The 18513-nt window shown below is 37.2% G+C and overlaps 1 protein-coding gene across 1 annotated transcript in view; it reads right to left on the reverse strand.

Moving 5' to 3' along the window:
- The window catches only part of PRKN (parkin RBR E3 ubiquitin protein ligase), a 675053-nt gene that overhangs the window by 547766 nt on the left and 108774 nt on the right, over positions 1 to 18513 (reverse strand). The window contains 1 exon segment of the mRNA XM_054279727.1: positions 3468 to 3631. Within this exon segment, the coding sequence (XP_054135702.1) occupies positions 3468 to 3631 (164 nt within the window).

Here is an 18513-nt window from a genome sequence, read left to right on the forward strand (position 1 = left end):
GACTTAATTCTATCCCCGTTTTCCTCCTGACTGAGGACAAGCTAAGCTACTGATTCCCATCACATCATTTGTCTGCTTTATTCATTTACACTATCGGGTCTGCAAGGAAGGGAATCTCTCCTACAAGCTGTTAGCAAAGAACTCCATCACACAAGGGGACTCTGAGCTCTCTAAGAAAGAGGAAGACTGTACTAGTACAATACTACTGCTATTATCAGTAGTAACTTTTAAATTGCTTGCACTGAGCAGAATTGTTTATCAATACATACTAGAGACTTGACTACCAGAAGCTTTGTTAACTAATTTTGCCATTCTCTGGGGCAATGACAATACTATAAGCAGTTGCCTCCTGTTAGAACACTTCAAGGTCCCTGATATGCAGCTACCTCATGTTTATTCCATTGGTGACACTGTTATGATTCTGTTCTTTCCATCCTAGGATTGCTACAGGAAGATCTTTCTGCTATTCTCCCATACCCATGACAATCTTTTGAAAGAATTCCTATTTTTAGGCCGATGTTAATTAATTACTTCTACTCATTCCAAAGTGAACTGTCATCAGCAGGGAGCTCTTCATCATTCTTTGGAATGTTTAGCACACTTAAGTGACACTGTTTGCTAGGCTTTTCGGAATCAGCTTATTGCTCTAATTCCTTCTTATGAGATTCAAATATACAGATCTCATTCTTCATTCAGTCATTACCAATCTTTGCTTACCATGGCTCTAATTTCACTACTTGTCCCTTAGTCACTAGCTCAGATACTGATCTCCCCTGTGTACAGTGGAAACAGTGTCTCATCTTCTTTTCTTTTTTCAAGGAAAAAACACATATCTGTGGTACCAAATTAAATGCCTCCACACATATTTCACTTTTACCCCTCCTACAAATTTTTACTGTTGTTGTTGATATTAAATTACTTATTTAAGATCTTGACTTGGCACCTTCTTTCTAATAATAATTTCTCTTTAACATTTGTATATTTCAGCTTCATTTATTTTTTACAAGTCTCAGCTACCAGGAATGATTTTTCTTCTCTCCAAACAGGAAAACAAAAACAGCTTTCACATTCTCAGTTATGTTGTGTATCAGCTGCCTGAGATTCTAAGGTAGCTGTCAAGCCAAATCTAGTTGTTCTGTGAGCTGTGAAACCAGTAAAGTTTGCTGTCCTGGAGTATTTCCTATATCCCTATCCCATACTCCTGCAATTACTGCAGCTTTTCGCATGTCCTCTATAATCTCATTTTCTGCAATACCATCAGTTCTTTTTCCTGACCTCTAGATTCTTCCACAATACCTTGGGCAAATAAGTTCAAAAGTAATTTACAAAAAACAGAAAGACAAAATTATTTTACCAAAAATTCTAAGCTATTGTAAAAGGAAATAATGCAAAGCATCAGCTAAGTAGAATTTTTCTTGTTTTGCATCCAAATCCACAGATCTAGAAAACTAGAGTTAGTTATTTTGCTCATATTTGATATTAATTCTGAAACTACAGATGCAACATAAATGCCAGCAGTTAGTATTTCACTAGCACGCAAGTTTTTATTAGCTTCTGCAAAAAACCCAGACAGCTTACCACAGGAACCCAAACACCTCAAATATTTAATTCTTCTTCTTCTTGTGTTGACAAGTTTCCAAGATAAATAAATATACACAATTAAAAGAAAAAAAAAAAAAGGGAAACACAGCAGTAAAGTAGAATGCATTCAAATATCTAGAATAAAAGTGAAGTTGATACATGCTGATATTATTCAGTGCAATATTTAAGACATCTAAACACAGAAGTATAAATTGTACCATCTGAAACAGTTTTTGAATTTCCTATCTGATTTAGAAACGAAGAGTCTAAGCAATGAATCTAGATCCAGTTTACTAAATAATAGGAAGTCTTGACTGGACATGATAATTATGACAAAGCAAGAAAACTACATGATCAGGAGGTCTATATATCTGGAACACCATTTTTAATTTACCCTGGCAATAGACTATATGCTGTAGCCAACAACAAACTTGGTTGCAAGTGTCAAACTGGGCTGAAAATCTGTGTTTCATGCTGTCACAAAATGGCAGTAATACCAACACCTGCAGCTTGCCAGGAAAAGCAAAGTGGTTCAGAAGCTTCTGACAGAGCAACACAGACACTCCAATCTAGCAACTGGCAACTGACAGCTAATACAATTCACATGACTTTTTTCATTCTTACACTTTGATATACATGTTTTCACATGTAGGTGGAGCACACTGCAGGTATGCATGAACAATATTCACAGCTGATGCACTGGAGACTGGCAGCAATTCACATTTCTACACCTTCCTTTGTGTGCTGGAATTCCCTAAAGCCCTTTGCAAAGCAACAAATACCATACCCAAGGAGAAACAGTGATAGGTCATCAATACCATAGTGACTTTCTGTACTTAGACTTAGGAGCCATTCTGAGTACAACAATATGTCTGACATATGAATACAAATTAATCTGAATAGTTCTGCATGTGAGGGATCTTTTATGCAATCATCTGCACTACTGCAGGTTGTATCTGCAGCTCTTTGATACCACTGTAGAAGGATGGCAATTTGATTAAATCAGTATTTGCACTATGCTGAAAGGGCGGTTAGGTTTTCCCAAGTTTCCCAATTGTCTTAAATATGTGATCTTATGCTAAACCCTGGCTATTGGAGGATGAACTGCCAAATGCACACACAGGGTAAACAAAATTATTTATAAAGCAACTGCAGCTGCACTGGTAGCAGTAGCAAAGAGCAACTTGAACCTATCTTTCAGTGCTTCTTAGTGCTCACTACAGATGAACAGTGAGAAGCATTTTTGAAGAGAACGGTTCGCTAACCTTCAGCAGCTGAAATTCAGATACCTACTTATAGCTGCTCTTCTGTGCTCCCTGCTCCTCTTTTAGCTTCACACATTTATGAGTTCAGTGGTTTGGAGAACACTTTTGTGGGCTTCCTGATCTGGAACCACCCCTCCAGCATCACACACCTGTGCAGGCACAGCAGCACACGGCACAGCAGCAGCCGTGTAGCTATCCTCCAGGGGTCACAATTGGGTTACAAATCCTATAAAATGTGATGACTGTGCAGCCTGATTTAGAGCAATTTATTCACATCCTTCTTCATTAAGATTCAAATGGAATAAGTAAGATAGAAATTGAACAGATACAGAAATTGTGCATGGCTTGCTTCTATAGTCAGTAAACATTTATTCACCAGGCACAGCTCTCTCTCGTGCTCTCTCTCTCGTATTCTCTCTTTCCCTACCCTTCCTGCTTGCTGTTTTAATGCATAATTAAGAAGGTCAGAATTAATGAAGCAGTGTGGAGTAAAGTTCAAGGAATCCCCGGGCACTATTTATTTTATTAGATCTCAGGCATGAACATCAGATTGGCAGCATTAGAGGCAGAGGCAGTGTAGCTGGCAGCAGTCCAGGCGAGAAGCTACCAAGGCATTCTTACCTGCAGTGTCAAGTCATTGCTGAGCTCCCTCCCTGCAAAAATCACCCGCAGCTGGTCAGCTGGAACTCCCTGTCGCTGGGCAACTGCCTCCTTTAGCTGGAGGATGCTGGAATCTGAACCAACCTCCACGGGGAAGCCATGGCTGGAGTTGAACCTGACAAACACTGAACAAGAGCAAAAGATGTTTTTAAGTGAGGATTTCTCATGACATGTTTATACTAGAATGACAGCAAGAGGCTTACTCTACAATTACAGGAAGCATTTACTATTTTCAGAGAAAAGCTATTAATGCTCCAGTGTGGTATTCTCAACCCCCTCACGGAACAGTTAGGGACCAATACATAAAACCCATGTGCTTCCCCTTGGCAGCATTAGAAATGACATAGAGCATTTAGAATCAAAAGAAACCCAGCTAGGCAGCTGTCCAAGTAGCTGCTGCCTGGCAAAACAGATTTTAAGTTCAGTCCTAACCTTCACAGGCACAGGGCACATGCATTTTCTGTGCCCCTAGTGCACTTACCCAACACATAAATAAACGCAGGAAACTGAGGTATGCTCTGGAGCCAAAATATATTAAATTAAACAAGGGAAAACAATTCTTTGTTACAAGGTAAAGTGCAGTCATACAGACTGGTTTCCCACAAATATAATTCTACAGAAGATTATGATGAAGAGGAAATCACACTCTAGAAGAAATCAGAACCATAGAATTCTCTATCTGGGAGTGTTGTATTACAGCACAGTCTTTTCAGAGTTCACTAAAATATCTGCAGTACATAACTCCTGTCAGCATCCACCTTCAGCGCAGAAAATCACTACTGCACCAGTCATATCATTTTTAGAGCTGCAGCAACTGGTTTATACACCCAGAGAAACTTGGCAAACAAACTCATAAGCTTCCTGCCATTCAGCTGGCAGAGCTGTTTTTCATAAGAACCCTGAATGTGCTTGTTGAGCCCTTGGTCAGGGGAGTGATTGCAAGATCTATGAAACAAGAAAAAAACCCCATTACATCCATATCAGTCACGGAGGTTGTATGTACAGTAGACATGCTCCCAGTGGACCGCTTCAACCAATACCTTCACAGGCAGGAAGCAAAGGAATTAACAAAACTCAATATAAAACAAAAAATAATTTATGTAAATTATACCTGCCACCTAAACTACCTGGGTACTGATTGCAACAACCAGTCTTTTTAAAGATTTATTTCCTATTTTGGACCATGCTCTAGCTGAAGATGTTACTCCTTTGCATTTTTGTTGACTGACAGAAGCATAAGCTCAAAAGTACTTATAGAGTTTAAAGAAATAACTTTTTGTAAAACTAAAAATAGGAGCATTAATTTTTTATTTTATTTTTCCAATGTACAGTCTACCAGACAGCTCCAAAGGTGTCAGATCCTTTAAGAACATTTGAATATGGCTGAGATTGCTACCATTGTTTTTCTCAGCCACCAACATTGTAAGTATTTGCAATGTCACATCTTCAATTCAGATCTGGCTTTAAGGGATAAGGTCATAATCCAATAAAACTATATACAACATTTTAAGTTTTGCACTTGAAAGTACCCTCTTAATGTACTAAAATTCAGAGTAAGATTTCAAAAAACAGTGTTAGGCCAGTGCCCTTCAGTGTGTTATGCAGCTCCCTGCAGTACATCTCGTTATGGGGTTTGATTTCTATTAAAGAGTGTTCTGGAGATAACTGTGCATGTTGTATATTCAGACTGTTCAGAAGAATCGGTGGAATTTGAATTTTATTTTTATTAAGGCTTAGAGACCAAAGGAGGATGTGTATATGACAAAAAGGAGTTACAACCAATGGCAACTGAACATTTCTCATCTTTCCAGGAACACACACTGCTCAACTGCAAATAAAATTATCCATGCCAATAGTGAAATATATAGTTAAAGCAATGGGGATTACACTTTCTTAATATGCAACACTGTGACTATATATACGTCTAAACATTTTAAGATCTTTATATAGATATGCTCACAAACACACATAAAATGCATATGTATACGTCTAAAGAGCTCTTCCTAACAAATACATAAACCTCTTTCTCTTGACTTTTCCAAAAGTCAAAGCTATTGGTTTTGGAAATGAAAAAAAAAAAAAAGAGTCAGCAGATACCGTGACTACAATTCAAATGAACTCAAATGTGGTGGTAAAAGGAAAGTGCTTGATGAAAGAATTATAAAAACAGCACCATTTAAAATAATTGCCCAGTGGTATTTATGTATTTAAAGGCAGTATAAACTAAACACACTTACTGGAAGTGTAAGTCAAGTTTGACATCATGAACTGCAAATCCTTCTCTCAAAAAAACTTATTTTTATTTAGTTACAACAGGTAACTCCTCCTTCTGAGGAGGTATCGAAAATTTAGTCTCACAATCCCTACAACAAGCAAACATGGGAAATGAGTGTGAGTGCATCATTTTGCACTTCACAGCACAGAAATCTGAAGAGCTAACCTGGAAAGAAAGACTAAAATGCCAAATTTGCTTGTTGGAAAAATCTAACCCACAAATATTTTGCCCTTAAGCACTTCTATTCTATTATATAGTCTGCTATACAACAACTCTTTTTAATGCAAAAGAACAGAAGAGATCTTTGCTCACTTGCACAGAGCATAAAAAGAATGAATACAAACCTTCAGTCTGTGGAATAAATCCAGAATTTCATTAATATAATATTTCAAGCTGTCTTTTTTGGGAAAATGAACTCATTTTCTTTTTGACATTTTACCTCAATAAACAAATAATCAATATCAAGTTGATATTCTCAACAACACACATTATTCAAGAGATCACAGGCGAAGTTGTGCAGACACTACACACCTCTTCTAAACAATACAGGTGTTGAAAAGACTTAGAATATAAAGTTTGTCCACTGGAATTTAAATAAATATTGACTTAACAGAAGATAAGAGAATTTACCTGAGGCCTAAACTGCTGGCAGAAATCCAAAAGAAATAAACAGAGTTACTCAGACACAAGTACATGAGGCAGGTGCGTAGGGGAGTTGCAGAATTTCAGTGAAGGTTGGAAGAAACCTTGGGGGCAGGGAGCCCTGCTGCAATGTCAATAGAGCACATTCCAGAGTCCTGGGATTCAGCAGCCTGTCTTCCTTGGCAATTCATATCAAAAGTTCCAAAGCTGTAATCCCCACTGTTATTAATCCTACAGGTTTTCCAGTTGTTAACAGAGAAGACAAATGTAAAATATTGGAGAAGCTTGGGCCTTGCCTGTGAACAACCTGTGAAGGCACAGTCTTGATACAGAGAAGCAAAGCAACAGAAGGAACTGTGGCAAGAATGAAAGGAAGTTGTAGACAGCTTTACATTGCTGCATCCACAACACAAACTTCCTTTTTAGTTTTGACAAAAAATAACCAATTCTTTTTCTTCCTTGAGTAGTGAATCACACAATCCTGCTTTGCAGTACAAAAGAAAAGCTAAAATACAAATGCAACATTTGTGGCAAAAGAATGCACATATTTAAAATTTAAGATCTTAAGTTCTAATTCCCATTCTTCCCATGGACAAAAACAAAAAAAAAGAACGTCACTAAAGTTTAACCTAAAGACAGTTCAAAGTACGGGAAACTTTTTGTTTTATTTTTAAAAGCCCTTTCTCTACTGAGGTCAGGCAAGAAGACCTTTGATATGTTATTTTCCTAAGACTAGAGGGGGAAAAAAATCTTGTGAAATTATCTGTCTGTGGTGATCAGATCCTCTTTGCCTCAGCACATGACTTGAGAACACAACTCTCCTTGGCTCAAAAACCTATATCTAAAGTACTTCACACTTGAAAGTATTATCCTTTCCTTTTCAGTATTAAATTTTTCTCATAAACTGTGATTAATAATTTATCCAGTATAGCTAACCAGCTTAGTACAGATTTAAACCAGGAAAATTCTCAGAAAGAATAAGTAAAACAAGAGAAGGTAGGAACTAAGACAACATAAAATCCTTGCCTCCAGATAAAGTAGTGCAGGAATGTTCTGGAATTCCCTCTATTACCACACAACTGTGTATCACCTCTCAAGGCATGGGATGAAGATGGATGTTCCAACTATCTATTTTACTTCAGTGAATAAGATAAAAACACATTTAACATAACATATTTTTCATATCCCTGAGGCTTCTGCATCTTCAATCATACAAGATATTGTTCTAGTCTTTTCATCTTTAGACTCAATTAGTATTAGATACATTCGTGGACACTTCATAAACCACAGTCAATATCAGCTGCTGCCTGGAATTTGTACAACCTAAACTGTAGAAATGAAACTGTAGGATTTATGCAGTCTCAGAAATTAGCAGCAGAGAACAAGATAATGGGATGGCACTAAATCTTATTCCACAACTTTTTATTGTTATTTCCTGGTGCTAGGGGAGCTGAAAAAAGGGAAAGAAGTAAAGCAAAAGACCAAAGAGAAACAAAAAATAGAAAAATATGGGTTAAAGATACACTGAAGGCTGAGGTCAGGACTGAAAAGGAATAACTCAGAGTTGTGTCAGGGTTGTATTACACAATCAGTTTGTACATGCTAATGAAGGTCCAATCAAATGGTTAAACAACTTTGTGCAAAATTCTTGGAACTTGGACATTCCACAGCAACTTAAGCAGCCTGGAAGTGATGTGGTCCTTTTCTTCACATATCTGTGCATTTAGGCTCTGCACTGGAGAGGGAGACCTTCCTAACACCTTTAGTTCCCAAGACCATTGGAGAGCAGGGTGGTTCAGTCACCTCCACATTAGTTTCTACTTCTACTACATTAGGTCCCACTTTGGAGGCTGTCACTGACACAGAGCTCTGGCCAGCTGGCTTGCCCAGCTTTTTCCTTGTCATAAGTGTGTGATAAAATCTCATAGTTGTTGGAATAACCAATCCCATAGCACTTCATGTAGCCCTTTCATCAATTAGCAAAAATATCCTTAGTACCGTCCAAGAAAACTCTCAAAAATATGTCTTTTCATCAAAAAGTTGCCAAATACCAACAATTTGGAGCCAAGTTGAGATAGTAGGATCCCAAGTCTTGATGCCCTTGCACTGAACATTCTGCCAAAAAGTCCCTCAGAAGGAAATTTCCCTAGAAGGAAATCCAACTACAGAACCTCTGCTGTCTACACAAGGAGAGAGATAGTGTCTCAGAAATAAAGGATTTCATATATTTCAGTCTGTATGGCTAAAAATCAACAGCTTGAACACCATCTCAAGATGAGTGGGTTGCCATTGCAGCTATTGATGCACTGCTATGACATTTTCCTGGAAAAATGCCTTGGGGTGTGTGTTTTGCACCAGGTCCAGAGTGACAAGTATATGCAATGAAGTTAACCCTGACTTAATGTGTTCCCACTCACTGCTGAGCCATGATAACTGGAAGGATTAGGTCTCCTCCATCACTGCATTTGTGAAATAAAATTAATGCACATTAATGTAAGCCAACTTCACAGCCGCAGCAGAAAAAAAGAGCCTACACAGGCAATAAGTGGCAACTCATTAAGCTGGAGTAATTTGGTTGCTTCTGATCATTTGTAAATTACCTTCACCTAACGAATGATTTTATGATGTAGTCACACAGAGCGATGTAGTAATGTAAAATAAACAACATCTATAAAACTTCACCCTTGGTGAAAGGAATAGACTCTCAGGAAAACATCTTTACTGCTGGCTAACACCAAATGAATATCATAAAAAAATGTTCCTTGATCTTGAACTCATATGATAAGATTGAGATTACTGATGGTTTTATTTACTTTTAAAATAAAAATAACAAGTGGGTTTAATTCAAACTACTGTTTTGGGAAAGCAAGACATTATTATTCATAAATTCTAAATATGTACCAGATGACAGTTTTCTACAAAGTCATAAGCAGCACAGAAAGGGTGAATAGGGACAGGAGATTCACCTCCATCACAAGATTTAGGGCACATCATAACCAATTTATATGAACTATGTTCAAAAGAGGCAAAAGCACTATGTTTGCCCACAGTAGTAGCAGCAGCCCTTCTGGAAAACTCTGCCAGAGAAGTGGTAGATGCACAAGGTATGAATTTGGCTCAAGGGGAGAAAAGAAATGGGCAGTTGCAGGCAGCTCAGGAATCTCTATACTGGAAACAAAAGAATAATATCCACAAGTATGTAATAAATAGTTCATATGTAGGTTTTGAGCTCAGAAAAGCAACACCTTTCAGTCATATGCTGAGGCAAAGAGGAACTTATAACTACAAGGAAAGTAAAAAATAACAGATGCCAGCACACAATTTCCCACCCCCCCTCCCCCCCTTTTTTAGGAAAATACATTTTAAAGCTCCTGTCATTTGGAGTTAAAAATAGTTGGAAGGACATCAGGGAGAAATAGAGAAATATCATCTATGCCTGCCCTGTGGTCTTTCTTCAGAAGCATCTGCTTACAGTTGCTGCTGGAGACAATAACACATTTACAGCTAGATTTTTTCGGTTTTTTTACAGGGGTTTAACCAAACGTCTCCTCTGAAGAAGAGCAGTCTTCTGCAGATGTTCTGGGTTTGTATTTCCATACACATACTCCAATAAAATGTAATACTGAGTAACAAGCAGGCAGGTTAACAGTTTCCTCCTGACTCTTCCCGCTACCAAGTAACCCAAACCAAGAACAGACGCAAATAAAAAAGACAAGAGCTCAGCACTAATCTCTTTTTTTCCTCCAGAGCTATGTGTGCACATGCAGTTGCTTTCTTCTATTGCAGTGAAGCAATGTTTAAACTCAGCAATTCTCACACTAACCTAATTTTGTTCTAGGAAGTATGCCTTTTAATCCAAGACATGCTAAATTTGTCCAGTAAATTATTTCCTGTGATTAATTCCTCCAGTTTTAGTATTCTCTTTAAACTGGAGGAATTCACAGCTAGCTAACTCAACTCTACAATTATGTTGGCATTTCCTTTATAAGTCTCTTTAAAAACGTTATTTTCCTAGCTATTTTCGCCCTGATTTACTGGCTGCTTATGTCAGCACCAAGCTGCCATGAACTTCCTTGATACAGAATCAACCTAAATTCATGTTTCATTTTAAATAGATGCATACAGTTCTTTAATGTGCTTGGATATGGATAAGAGTCTTTCAATTCCACATATTTCAAGCCATATGCTACAGCTTTCTGTATTAATAGGAAGTACTAAACTTAAAAATAAAATGTATACTCTTGCAGCTTTTAAATTACTCCTGTCCTGTGAAAGAATGGGTCAATATTTTTGCAAAGACAGCATGAGTTCAATGAAATTCATAAGAGGGTCAGAAAATCTGAAGTAGGACATACTGCAACAGCTTTAAGGCCGTAAAAGGAACGATCAAGGTGAAGACTTCGATAGAGAGATTCCATCATTTTAACAGTTGCACTTAGTTGCAGTTCCACATGAAATTTAATATAATTTTCTTGAAGCACCTACATGCATCTAAATACCAGAAAAATTGTTGGATAGCTGAAGTTCCAGGCAAACAAATGTATGATAAATTTGGCAGCTGTCACACTTGACTAAGGAAGGAGATTTCTCACCTCGTGAAGTATGGTAGATGCTCAGTATAGAACAAAACAAGTATAAAAATTGATAAAATCCACATTATAATGTGGATTAAAAAGGCGTCTATGTCATCAGAATGGCTACGTAGAAAAATACCTGCCCCACACATAACAAAAAACAAAATTCCCAGAGAAAACATATCTACATACCCACCTGTTAACATGGAAACTTTTTGTTTCACTTTAATTTTCACAAGAACTAGGAAAGTGACACCAAGTCAAAGCTCCAGGGAATAACCATCGTTACAGCCCTGTTAAGCGCAGGACAGTGGGCTGTACAACCACTCCATGGCTGGATGCTGTACAGCCAAATGCATTTCTTGAAGGGAGAGGAAGAGGCTGGCTGCTCTGGAGAACAGAAAACTAACAGGGCTTCTTGCCTTGGTGTTTGCAGATCCAATGTCAGCTTTTGAATGTCCACAGTTCTGTGCTTTTACCCATCCCATTAGAGGGGATCCCAGTATCATTACATTCATGTCCTGATTTGCTTTAAAAAGCATGATAGGCAAATGAAATTGATTTTCTTTAATGAAAACTTAATTTTAAGGCTAAATTCTGCCACCTCTTTTTTTCTAAAGTACCTCCATTTTACCAGTTTACTGATAAAAAGTTCTTGACTAGCAGGAAAATCTTGCTTTGGTGTTCTGGGACAGCCCAATCCCTGCCCTTCACCTTTAAATGCTAACTTCACCCTACTCCTTTCAAACCATGGCCACTGTTTTTCCTCTCCCAAGACCTCTTTCCCACAAGAAAAGCAGGGCAGTGGCAGAGCAGCCTGAAGAGACACTGCCAGGGGGGCCACTGGGGACACCACCAGCCCTGAATGTCCCTGCCTGGCTTCCCCAGAGGCTCCACACTCTGCCCAGGGCCACTGGGGTTAAAGTCTCCACTTCGGCCACACCATTTCTGCAGCAACTTTGAGTCTACCCTGATGGGTTCAAGTTAAATTCTTCAGGCAAAATTACATCTGTTAAGGATGTAATGTAAAGATGAGTTAAAGATCATAAGTAATTACACTAGCTTTTATAAAACTATCTTAACTGGCAGGTTAACCCCTTAAATCAAAAGAGAACTGCAAAATGATTGGTAGCCAAAGAAATTTACAATTGTGTCATAGGAATGTGTACCCAGCTTTTCTGCTGAACTTGTAAAAATAGAAGTTCTTGTGTCTAAGCTTGAAGATTTACCATATATAGAAAACAATTTTCTCTCTCTTGAGCTTTTCAAAGCTCTTCCCACCCTTGTTTGGTTTTGTTGTTTTGGGTTTTCCTTAACATCAATTTTTCCTATCTATCTCACAGCCAAAAAATAAGCACCTCTAAGTCCTTGACACAAGAAAATACCCAGCAGCCACTTTTGAGAGAAAAAAACATATGGCCCAAACTGACTGCCAAAAATAGTCTGACATTCCTACTATAAAATTGCTAGTTAGCAGGAAAAAAGAAACACCATTTCAAACATCTCAGTGTCACACAAGAACCCTAAAAACTCACGATATTGTCTGAACACACACACAGAAATGCATTGGGTCTGCTTAAAATTTACACAACATAGTCATTTACACCCACCCCTCAAATATACTAAATGTATTATTAGATATATATCTAATAATATTTATGTAATAATTTATAGATATATTTATGTTTAAACCCCTAAATTCAAATGCTATTATTTCAGTACAGAGCCAAATCCCATTCACTGAGCAGAAGTAGACACGAGCTTGCTAAGTAAGAATATGGGCTGCAATCCACAAAAATGCTTAGTGGGCACATGACTCAAATGCTATTACAAAAATGAAAAGTTAAAAACCCCAAATAATGAAGGGTTAAAGTACAGTAGGAGGTCTCTCAAGAGACGGAAAAATTGTGATGCACACAGTATACCAATTGAATATGATGAGATGAAAACTGTGAGACTTTTCACATAGAAGCAATTTTGCTTCTGTTTTGTTGTTTAGGTTTTTTAAACCATCTCTAAGCAGACTGAAATCATGTATAAATTACAGAAAAGCACAGCAAATACTGAAGACCATGTGGAGCTATGTTGTGCCATAAATGTACTGAATAATTTTCTTGCCATTTTACCAATTCTCTGCTGATATGTTTTTCTGCATTTACCTTTGCTTTCCAACACACCAGCAACTTTGAGGAAGATAATGATGATTTCTTTCTTGGTTACATCTAGGTCCACAGATGTGAACTTAGACATTTCAAGGCTTGCAAGTTTATAATTTTGAAGTATATTTCACAAAAAAGCTAAGAAGCTGTTAGGTTTTTTAAATTAAAGAGTAAGATACCTATATAAAGTAATTCCATAAATTTTATAATAGAGGTTTCATAATCTGAAGTTTTAGCTTATTGTCATGCTAGCTCAAAATGTCTTAAATATCAGAATATGAAAACTGTTTATCTAGTTAGGTCATAACTCTCCTGGAAGAACAGTTTTCCCTGCCACATGTACTGAAGCCAAACACTTTCTGGGCATCTATAATTTTGAGAATGTCAAATAAAGAAAACTACTCAAAAGATTTGCTATGTCAAAAGCAAGACACACATAAATTAAAATGTGAAATAACAGCTGAATTGCTGCTGACAGGATCAATCTGTTCCTTCTTACTTGTTTTAAAACAGATTTTAAGTTAAAATATTAATTTAAGTAAATCAAAATTAACATATTTCCCACAAAAAAAAAATTCCTAGGAGCTCAGAATGAAAATTCAAAGAATTGTAAGCAAAGCATGAAGTTAAAATTTTCTGAACAAAGAGAAAAATAAATCTATGTTTGTAATGTAATGCAATTCCCTATACATAGGGTATTTTTCATTGGAAAAGCTGAAGCATTGTGAGAGGCCACTAGCACAGACTGCACCTAACATTCAACCTCTGTGAATGGGTCACTGCTGCCAAAACAGATCTCCATTGCACAGTTCCACATATTCTCTTGCAAAAATGCTGGTTGGCACACCTTATAACAGTGGGTGGAAAACAAAAATGCACCATCATTTCTGTGAGGCATGTGAGTTACAATACCTATTGAAAGAGAAGAGTTCTTCTTAGCTTTGGTTTTGAAGGCTGACTGTGCCGATCAATTATTTCAGCTTGCTAAAGAAAATGTGGCAGACCAGTATTAGGTTATTATTTTGGCCTGTGTGCTGTGTTTCCATTGTCCCTTGGTGGAAGGAATGATGCTAGAAGATCAAGTTAGTTTTCCATGTGATTTTCTCTTTTTCAAAACATATTTTAAAGCCTGAAAGGATGGATAGCCTTTTTTGCTGAAAAAAATACAAGTTCTGCATTCTAACTATGAATATTCCCAGAAGAAGATGCATCTCAATGTCACGAACACCTCAGTACTTCTCAAGATTTCCTTTCCTTCTGTCTTTCTGACAAACCACAGGCAGCTGCAGCCCATCTCTCCCTGTGCCAAGTGCATTTGTCAATTAGTTTGAAGGAAATCACCCAGCACAAAAAGCAGAGCTCATGATCAGACAGGAAATTATAGTCTATTATACCATTTTATTCTTGTCTGTGATTGACTGCACATCAAAGGGCCACTCAGTGGCAGTCACTGATACTTGTTAAGGTAAAAATAGTTCTGCAAAAGCAGATGGTGGAAGCAGACACCAGTAGATAAGAAATGCTGAGTCTGACTATAGTATACTTCAGATGAGCCTTTTAGAAATGAACCAAAAGGATTTAACACATAATGTTCCTTTACAGTATACTAGCATTACAAACTGTATGGTGTTTTCAGATCCAGTGGAAGTCTGCCAAATTCTGATCACAGTTTTCCCTCACACCTTATTTAGAATGGTAAGGGCATCAGCACCTGTAAATAGGTACATTTTTTAACAGCATATGCTCTATACACAGCGTATTTATCAGTGTATGAATTTAAGAGAACTAATAATTCCGTATGCAAATAACCCCACTGAGCTCAATATGACTTTCAAAAATTTTTACAATGATTAGGGATAAAATTACTGTGATTGTAATGTATGTATAATGTAATGTATGTATAATGCCAACATGTCCATTCAGTAAGACGCTTTGAACACTTAATGAACCCAATTGTGTCAGTTTAGGCAAGTCAAAATCAGAACAAGATTTATTTAAATAAAGCCATTAAATATTTTAAGCCAATCATCCAACTGAAACCACACCTTTTTAATGGCATGTGGGAGCTGCGAATAGTGACTGAAATTATAATTAAATGCCATGGAAAGCTGAAGGGTCAAAAAACTACAGAAATAGCTAATTTGGTCAGATATTTAGAAAGGTATTTGGAGGAACTTAGCAACAAAATTGAATTAGTATACAAAGAATATGAATTATGAACAAAAATTGCTGGTTTAAACTGGGTAGATCAGGTATTGGATATAAATGTGCAACAATGGTTTTGTAATCCTCATTGTAGACAAGAGGAGTAAAATCTGGACATATTCTTATAAATTTTTGACTGCTACAAAAAAAATTCCCAGTGCTTTAGGTTCTCTTCCCTCCAATGAATTGAACATAAATTATACAGCTGGATCACAACTAAACAGCTAATAATTCTCAGATAAGAAAAAATTAGGCTCATTATGGAAGAAGAAAGATATATTAGTAACAAAAATATATTCAAAAGACTTTGAACTATTATGCATTTATGATATCATATGCTGGTAATTGCGAAATGGCAAATATTTATCATCACACAGATGAAATCCTTATTTTCATTCTTGAAAAAACACAGAAGACCTAGTACACATCCAGAGAATTAACATAGGTCATTTTTATGGGGAGGTTTTGTTAAATTTGCAAAAGACACTGTTACTACCAATGCATCCTAAGTAAGATTTTTTTGGTGTGATTAATGTGGCTGAAACAGCAGTAGCAATTAACTGTAACACTGTGTAAGTGAAACTGTTTCCCTTCCATGATAAACAACTTCTATAAGGATATTATTTACAATAAGCAGAGAAACCAAGAATTATATTAAATCAGATTTAAAAGGGAGTGTTAACCTTCCCTAGCAGCCAGCTTTTCTGAAACCAACTTTTTAATGTGCTTTTCATTCCCTTACTGGCCCAATAAGAGGCAAGAAGAACTAGAATCCTAGAAGTTTCTGCCTTTTCCAAGGAAAACAGAACAATGCAACAGAAACAGAATAATGAAGTTCAGAGAGAAAAAATTGGAAGCATAAAAGAAACAGATCAGATGGAGAAGAAAAGGCATTTTCCAAATTAGAGTCATAGAATCAAAAATTAATTATTCCTTTAGGAGTAATTTACTCATATGCAAACACTGCCTTTATATAGATATACACATATAACATGCACATTGTGCATGCATACATATGCTCTTAAGAAATGGGAAAGTTTCAAGGGTGTGATTATTATGAGAAAGGCTGAAAGCAAAAATAATCATTACAAAAAGAGCTGAAAAAACCTTGTTTTCTGGATTTAGAAAACTTCCCATCCATGATTCAGCTACAAAGCATATCACACCATATATGCGGACTGGCTCCCTTATTCTACACTGATGGACACTGTAGGAGACCTGGGCACTTGTTTTTGGCAGCACTCAGTCTGACTGTATCAAATCTAGACCTAACCCTAAGGGATTGAACCACTCCTCGCTGATGGGAGCAACACCAGCAGCTCTGTAGGGCAAGATAGAACACTCAAAGCTAAAATCCAAAAGACAAATTTTCCCAACTTTTGGGTGATGTGGAGAGCGACCATTTAGTCTAGCCCCAAATGCTGTTCACTAAATCACCAGTACTAAATGTTCCTATGTCACTAAGCAACATAAAAGGAAAAAATATTTGGATCATTTTAACATAACTATTCAATCTCTATTTTACCGCACAGTTTAAGAAGCAGTACATGATAGAAAAATTATGTGAGAAAACATTTTATTTTAAAACTGGAGCTAAAAGCAGTGGAGCTGATGCAGTATCAACAATCCCAACCCCATGAACCATCCTCCAAGAATACCAGGGGATCAAGAGCCACAAGATTCATTCTACATGCTAGAGACAGACATGGAGGCTGCACTGGGTGCATTGTAGTCCAACAGCAGGACATTAGAGTAGCTTTCCAGGAATTCAGTTTTTATTGAGTTATTATGACATTAATATTTTCATTTCCTTGCATATATTTATCTCAAAAAAATCACCATCTCTTTTTTTTATCTGTTCTGTCTTAGACTTAGGTTGCTGCAATCCTAAGAATTCAGACCAGCTTGCCTGGAGAGGTTTTAATCTGGTGAAGTATCACTGTAGTTCACAAGATGAGAGACCTGTGTTGTGTTTATGTGTGCTGAGAACTCTAGCTGCACTAAGGATATAGCTTGATTTACTTGTAGAAAGAAGGATGTCTTGCAAAGGTCCTAGTAAGACTTGCCTAAAGTTGTGGACAGATATTAAACTGTCCTTGTGAAATGTTTTGGGGAACTGTGATCAACCACTGAAGCCCTACAACGGAGGAAGGCAGAGGAGATGGCCAAGGGCAGTCAGTGTGCTCCCAAGGCTTCTGGCAGGATGTAGGGAGTCACTGGTGACAGCAGCTACAAAAACAGCTGATCTTGGCTCCAGACAAACGGGCCCACAGGAGAACTTTGATCTAGATAAATATATCAGCTTAGTGGATCAGCAACTGGTCTTTATTATTAAATAAACCAACCAAAGTTCATACCCAAGTTAATCCAAAGAGACAAAATGTCTTCCTGCACGTGTCGGACTGGCATGGGGGTATATTCACACTTCCACCAAACACAGAATGTTAAATAACACAAATGTGAACAAAAAGAGCTTTGGATACCAACGGGCTTGGGCTGACTTTACACTCCCTGTATTCCATTTTGGGCACACCCAGTACCACAATAATGAGAATATTATGCAGACTGGCAAAAGGAATCACATTCACATTGTATTCAACTATGTATAGAAATTGCAAAGTCTAATTTCTCCTGGCATTGCAAATTACACGTATTGTTGTACTGCTCTGCCAACTCAGAATCCTATGCAATATCATACAACTGGGCTCCAAAAGGAATATTCTCCTATGCTTGACATAAAATAATTTTACTCATACATAAAATAATTTACTCATACTGAACCAACTTTGAAGATCTAGAAGACTACGATCCAGCAGGGAGAAACAGACAATAACAAACTGCGTCTAAACGACAATTCTTAATACAGCAAATAAGACACAAAGGGTGCCTTGCTGTATTTTCCCAGCATTGCGAACTAACTGAACCTTTCCTAATCAATATACCAAACATACTAAATAACAAAGTCAGAAGTTCATGAGCTAGAGATAACACAAGCAAAAACAAGCTCAGTATTGAAATGTGACCCCATGACCTTCATTTGGTTCTGCAGCTGTGTTATGAGGGGAATTTACTCCCCCCTACCTCCTCACTGAATAGGTGATACTTCAACAGGCCATTTTCAGTAAATTATTTTCAGTGTTAGAATTCATAAA

Source organism: Melozone crissalis, unplaced genomic scaffold (assembly GCF_028551555.1).
Source record: "Melozone crissalis strain CALT ecotype California unplaced genomic scaffold, PUWL_Pcris_2 ptg000027l_1, whole genome shotgun sequence".
In the NCBI taxonomy this organism is placed as follows: domain Eukaryota; kingdom Metazoa; phylum Chordata; class Aves; order Passeriformes; family Passerellidae; genus Melozone; species Melozone crissalis.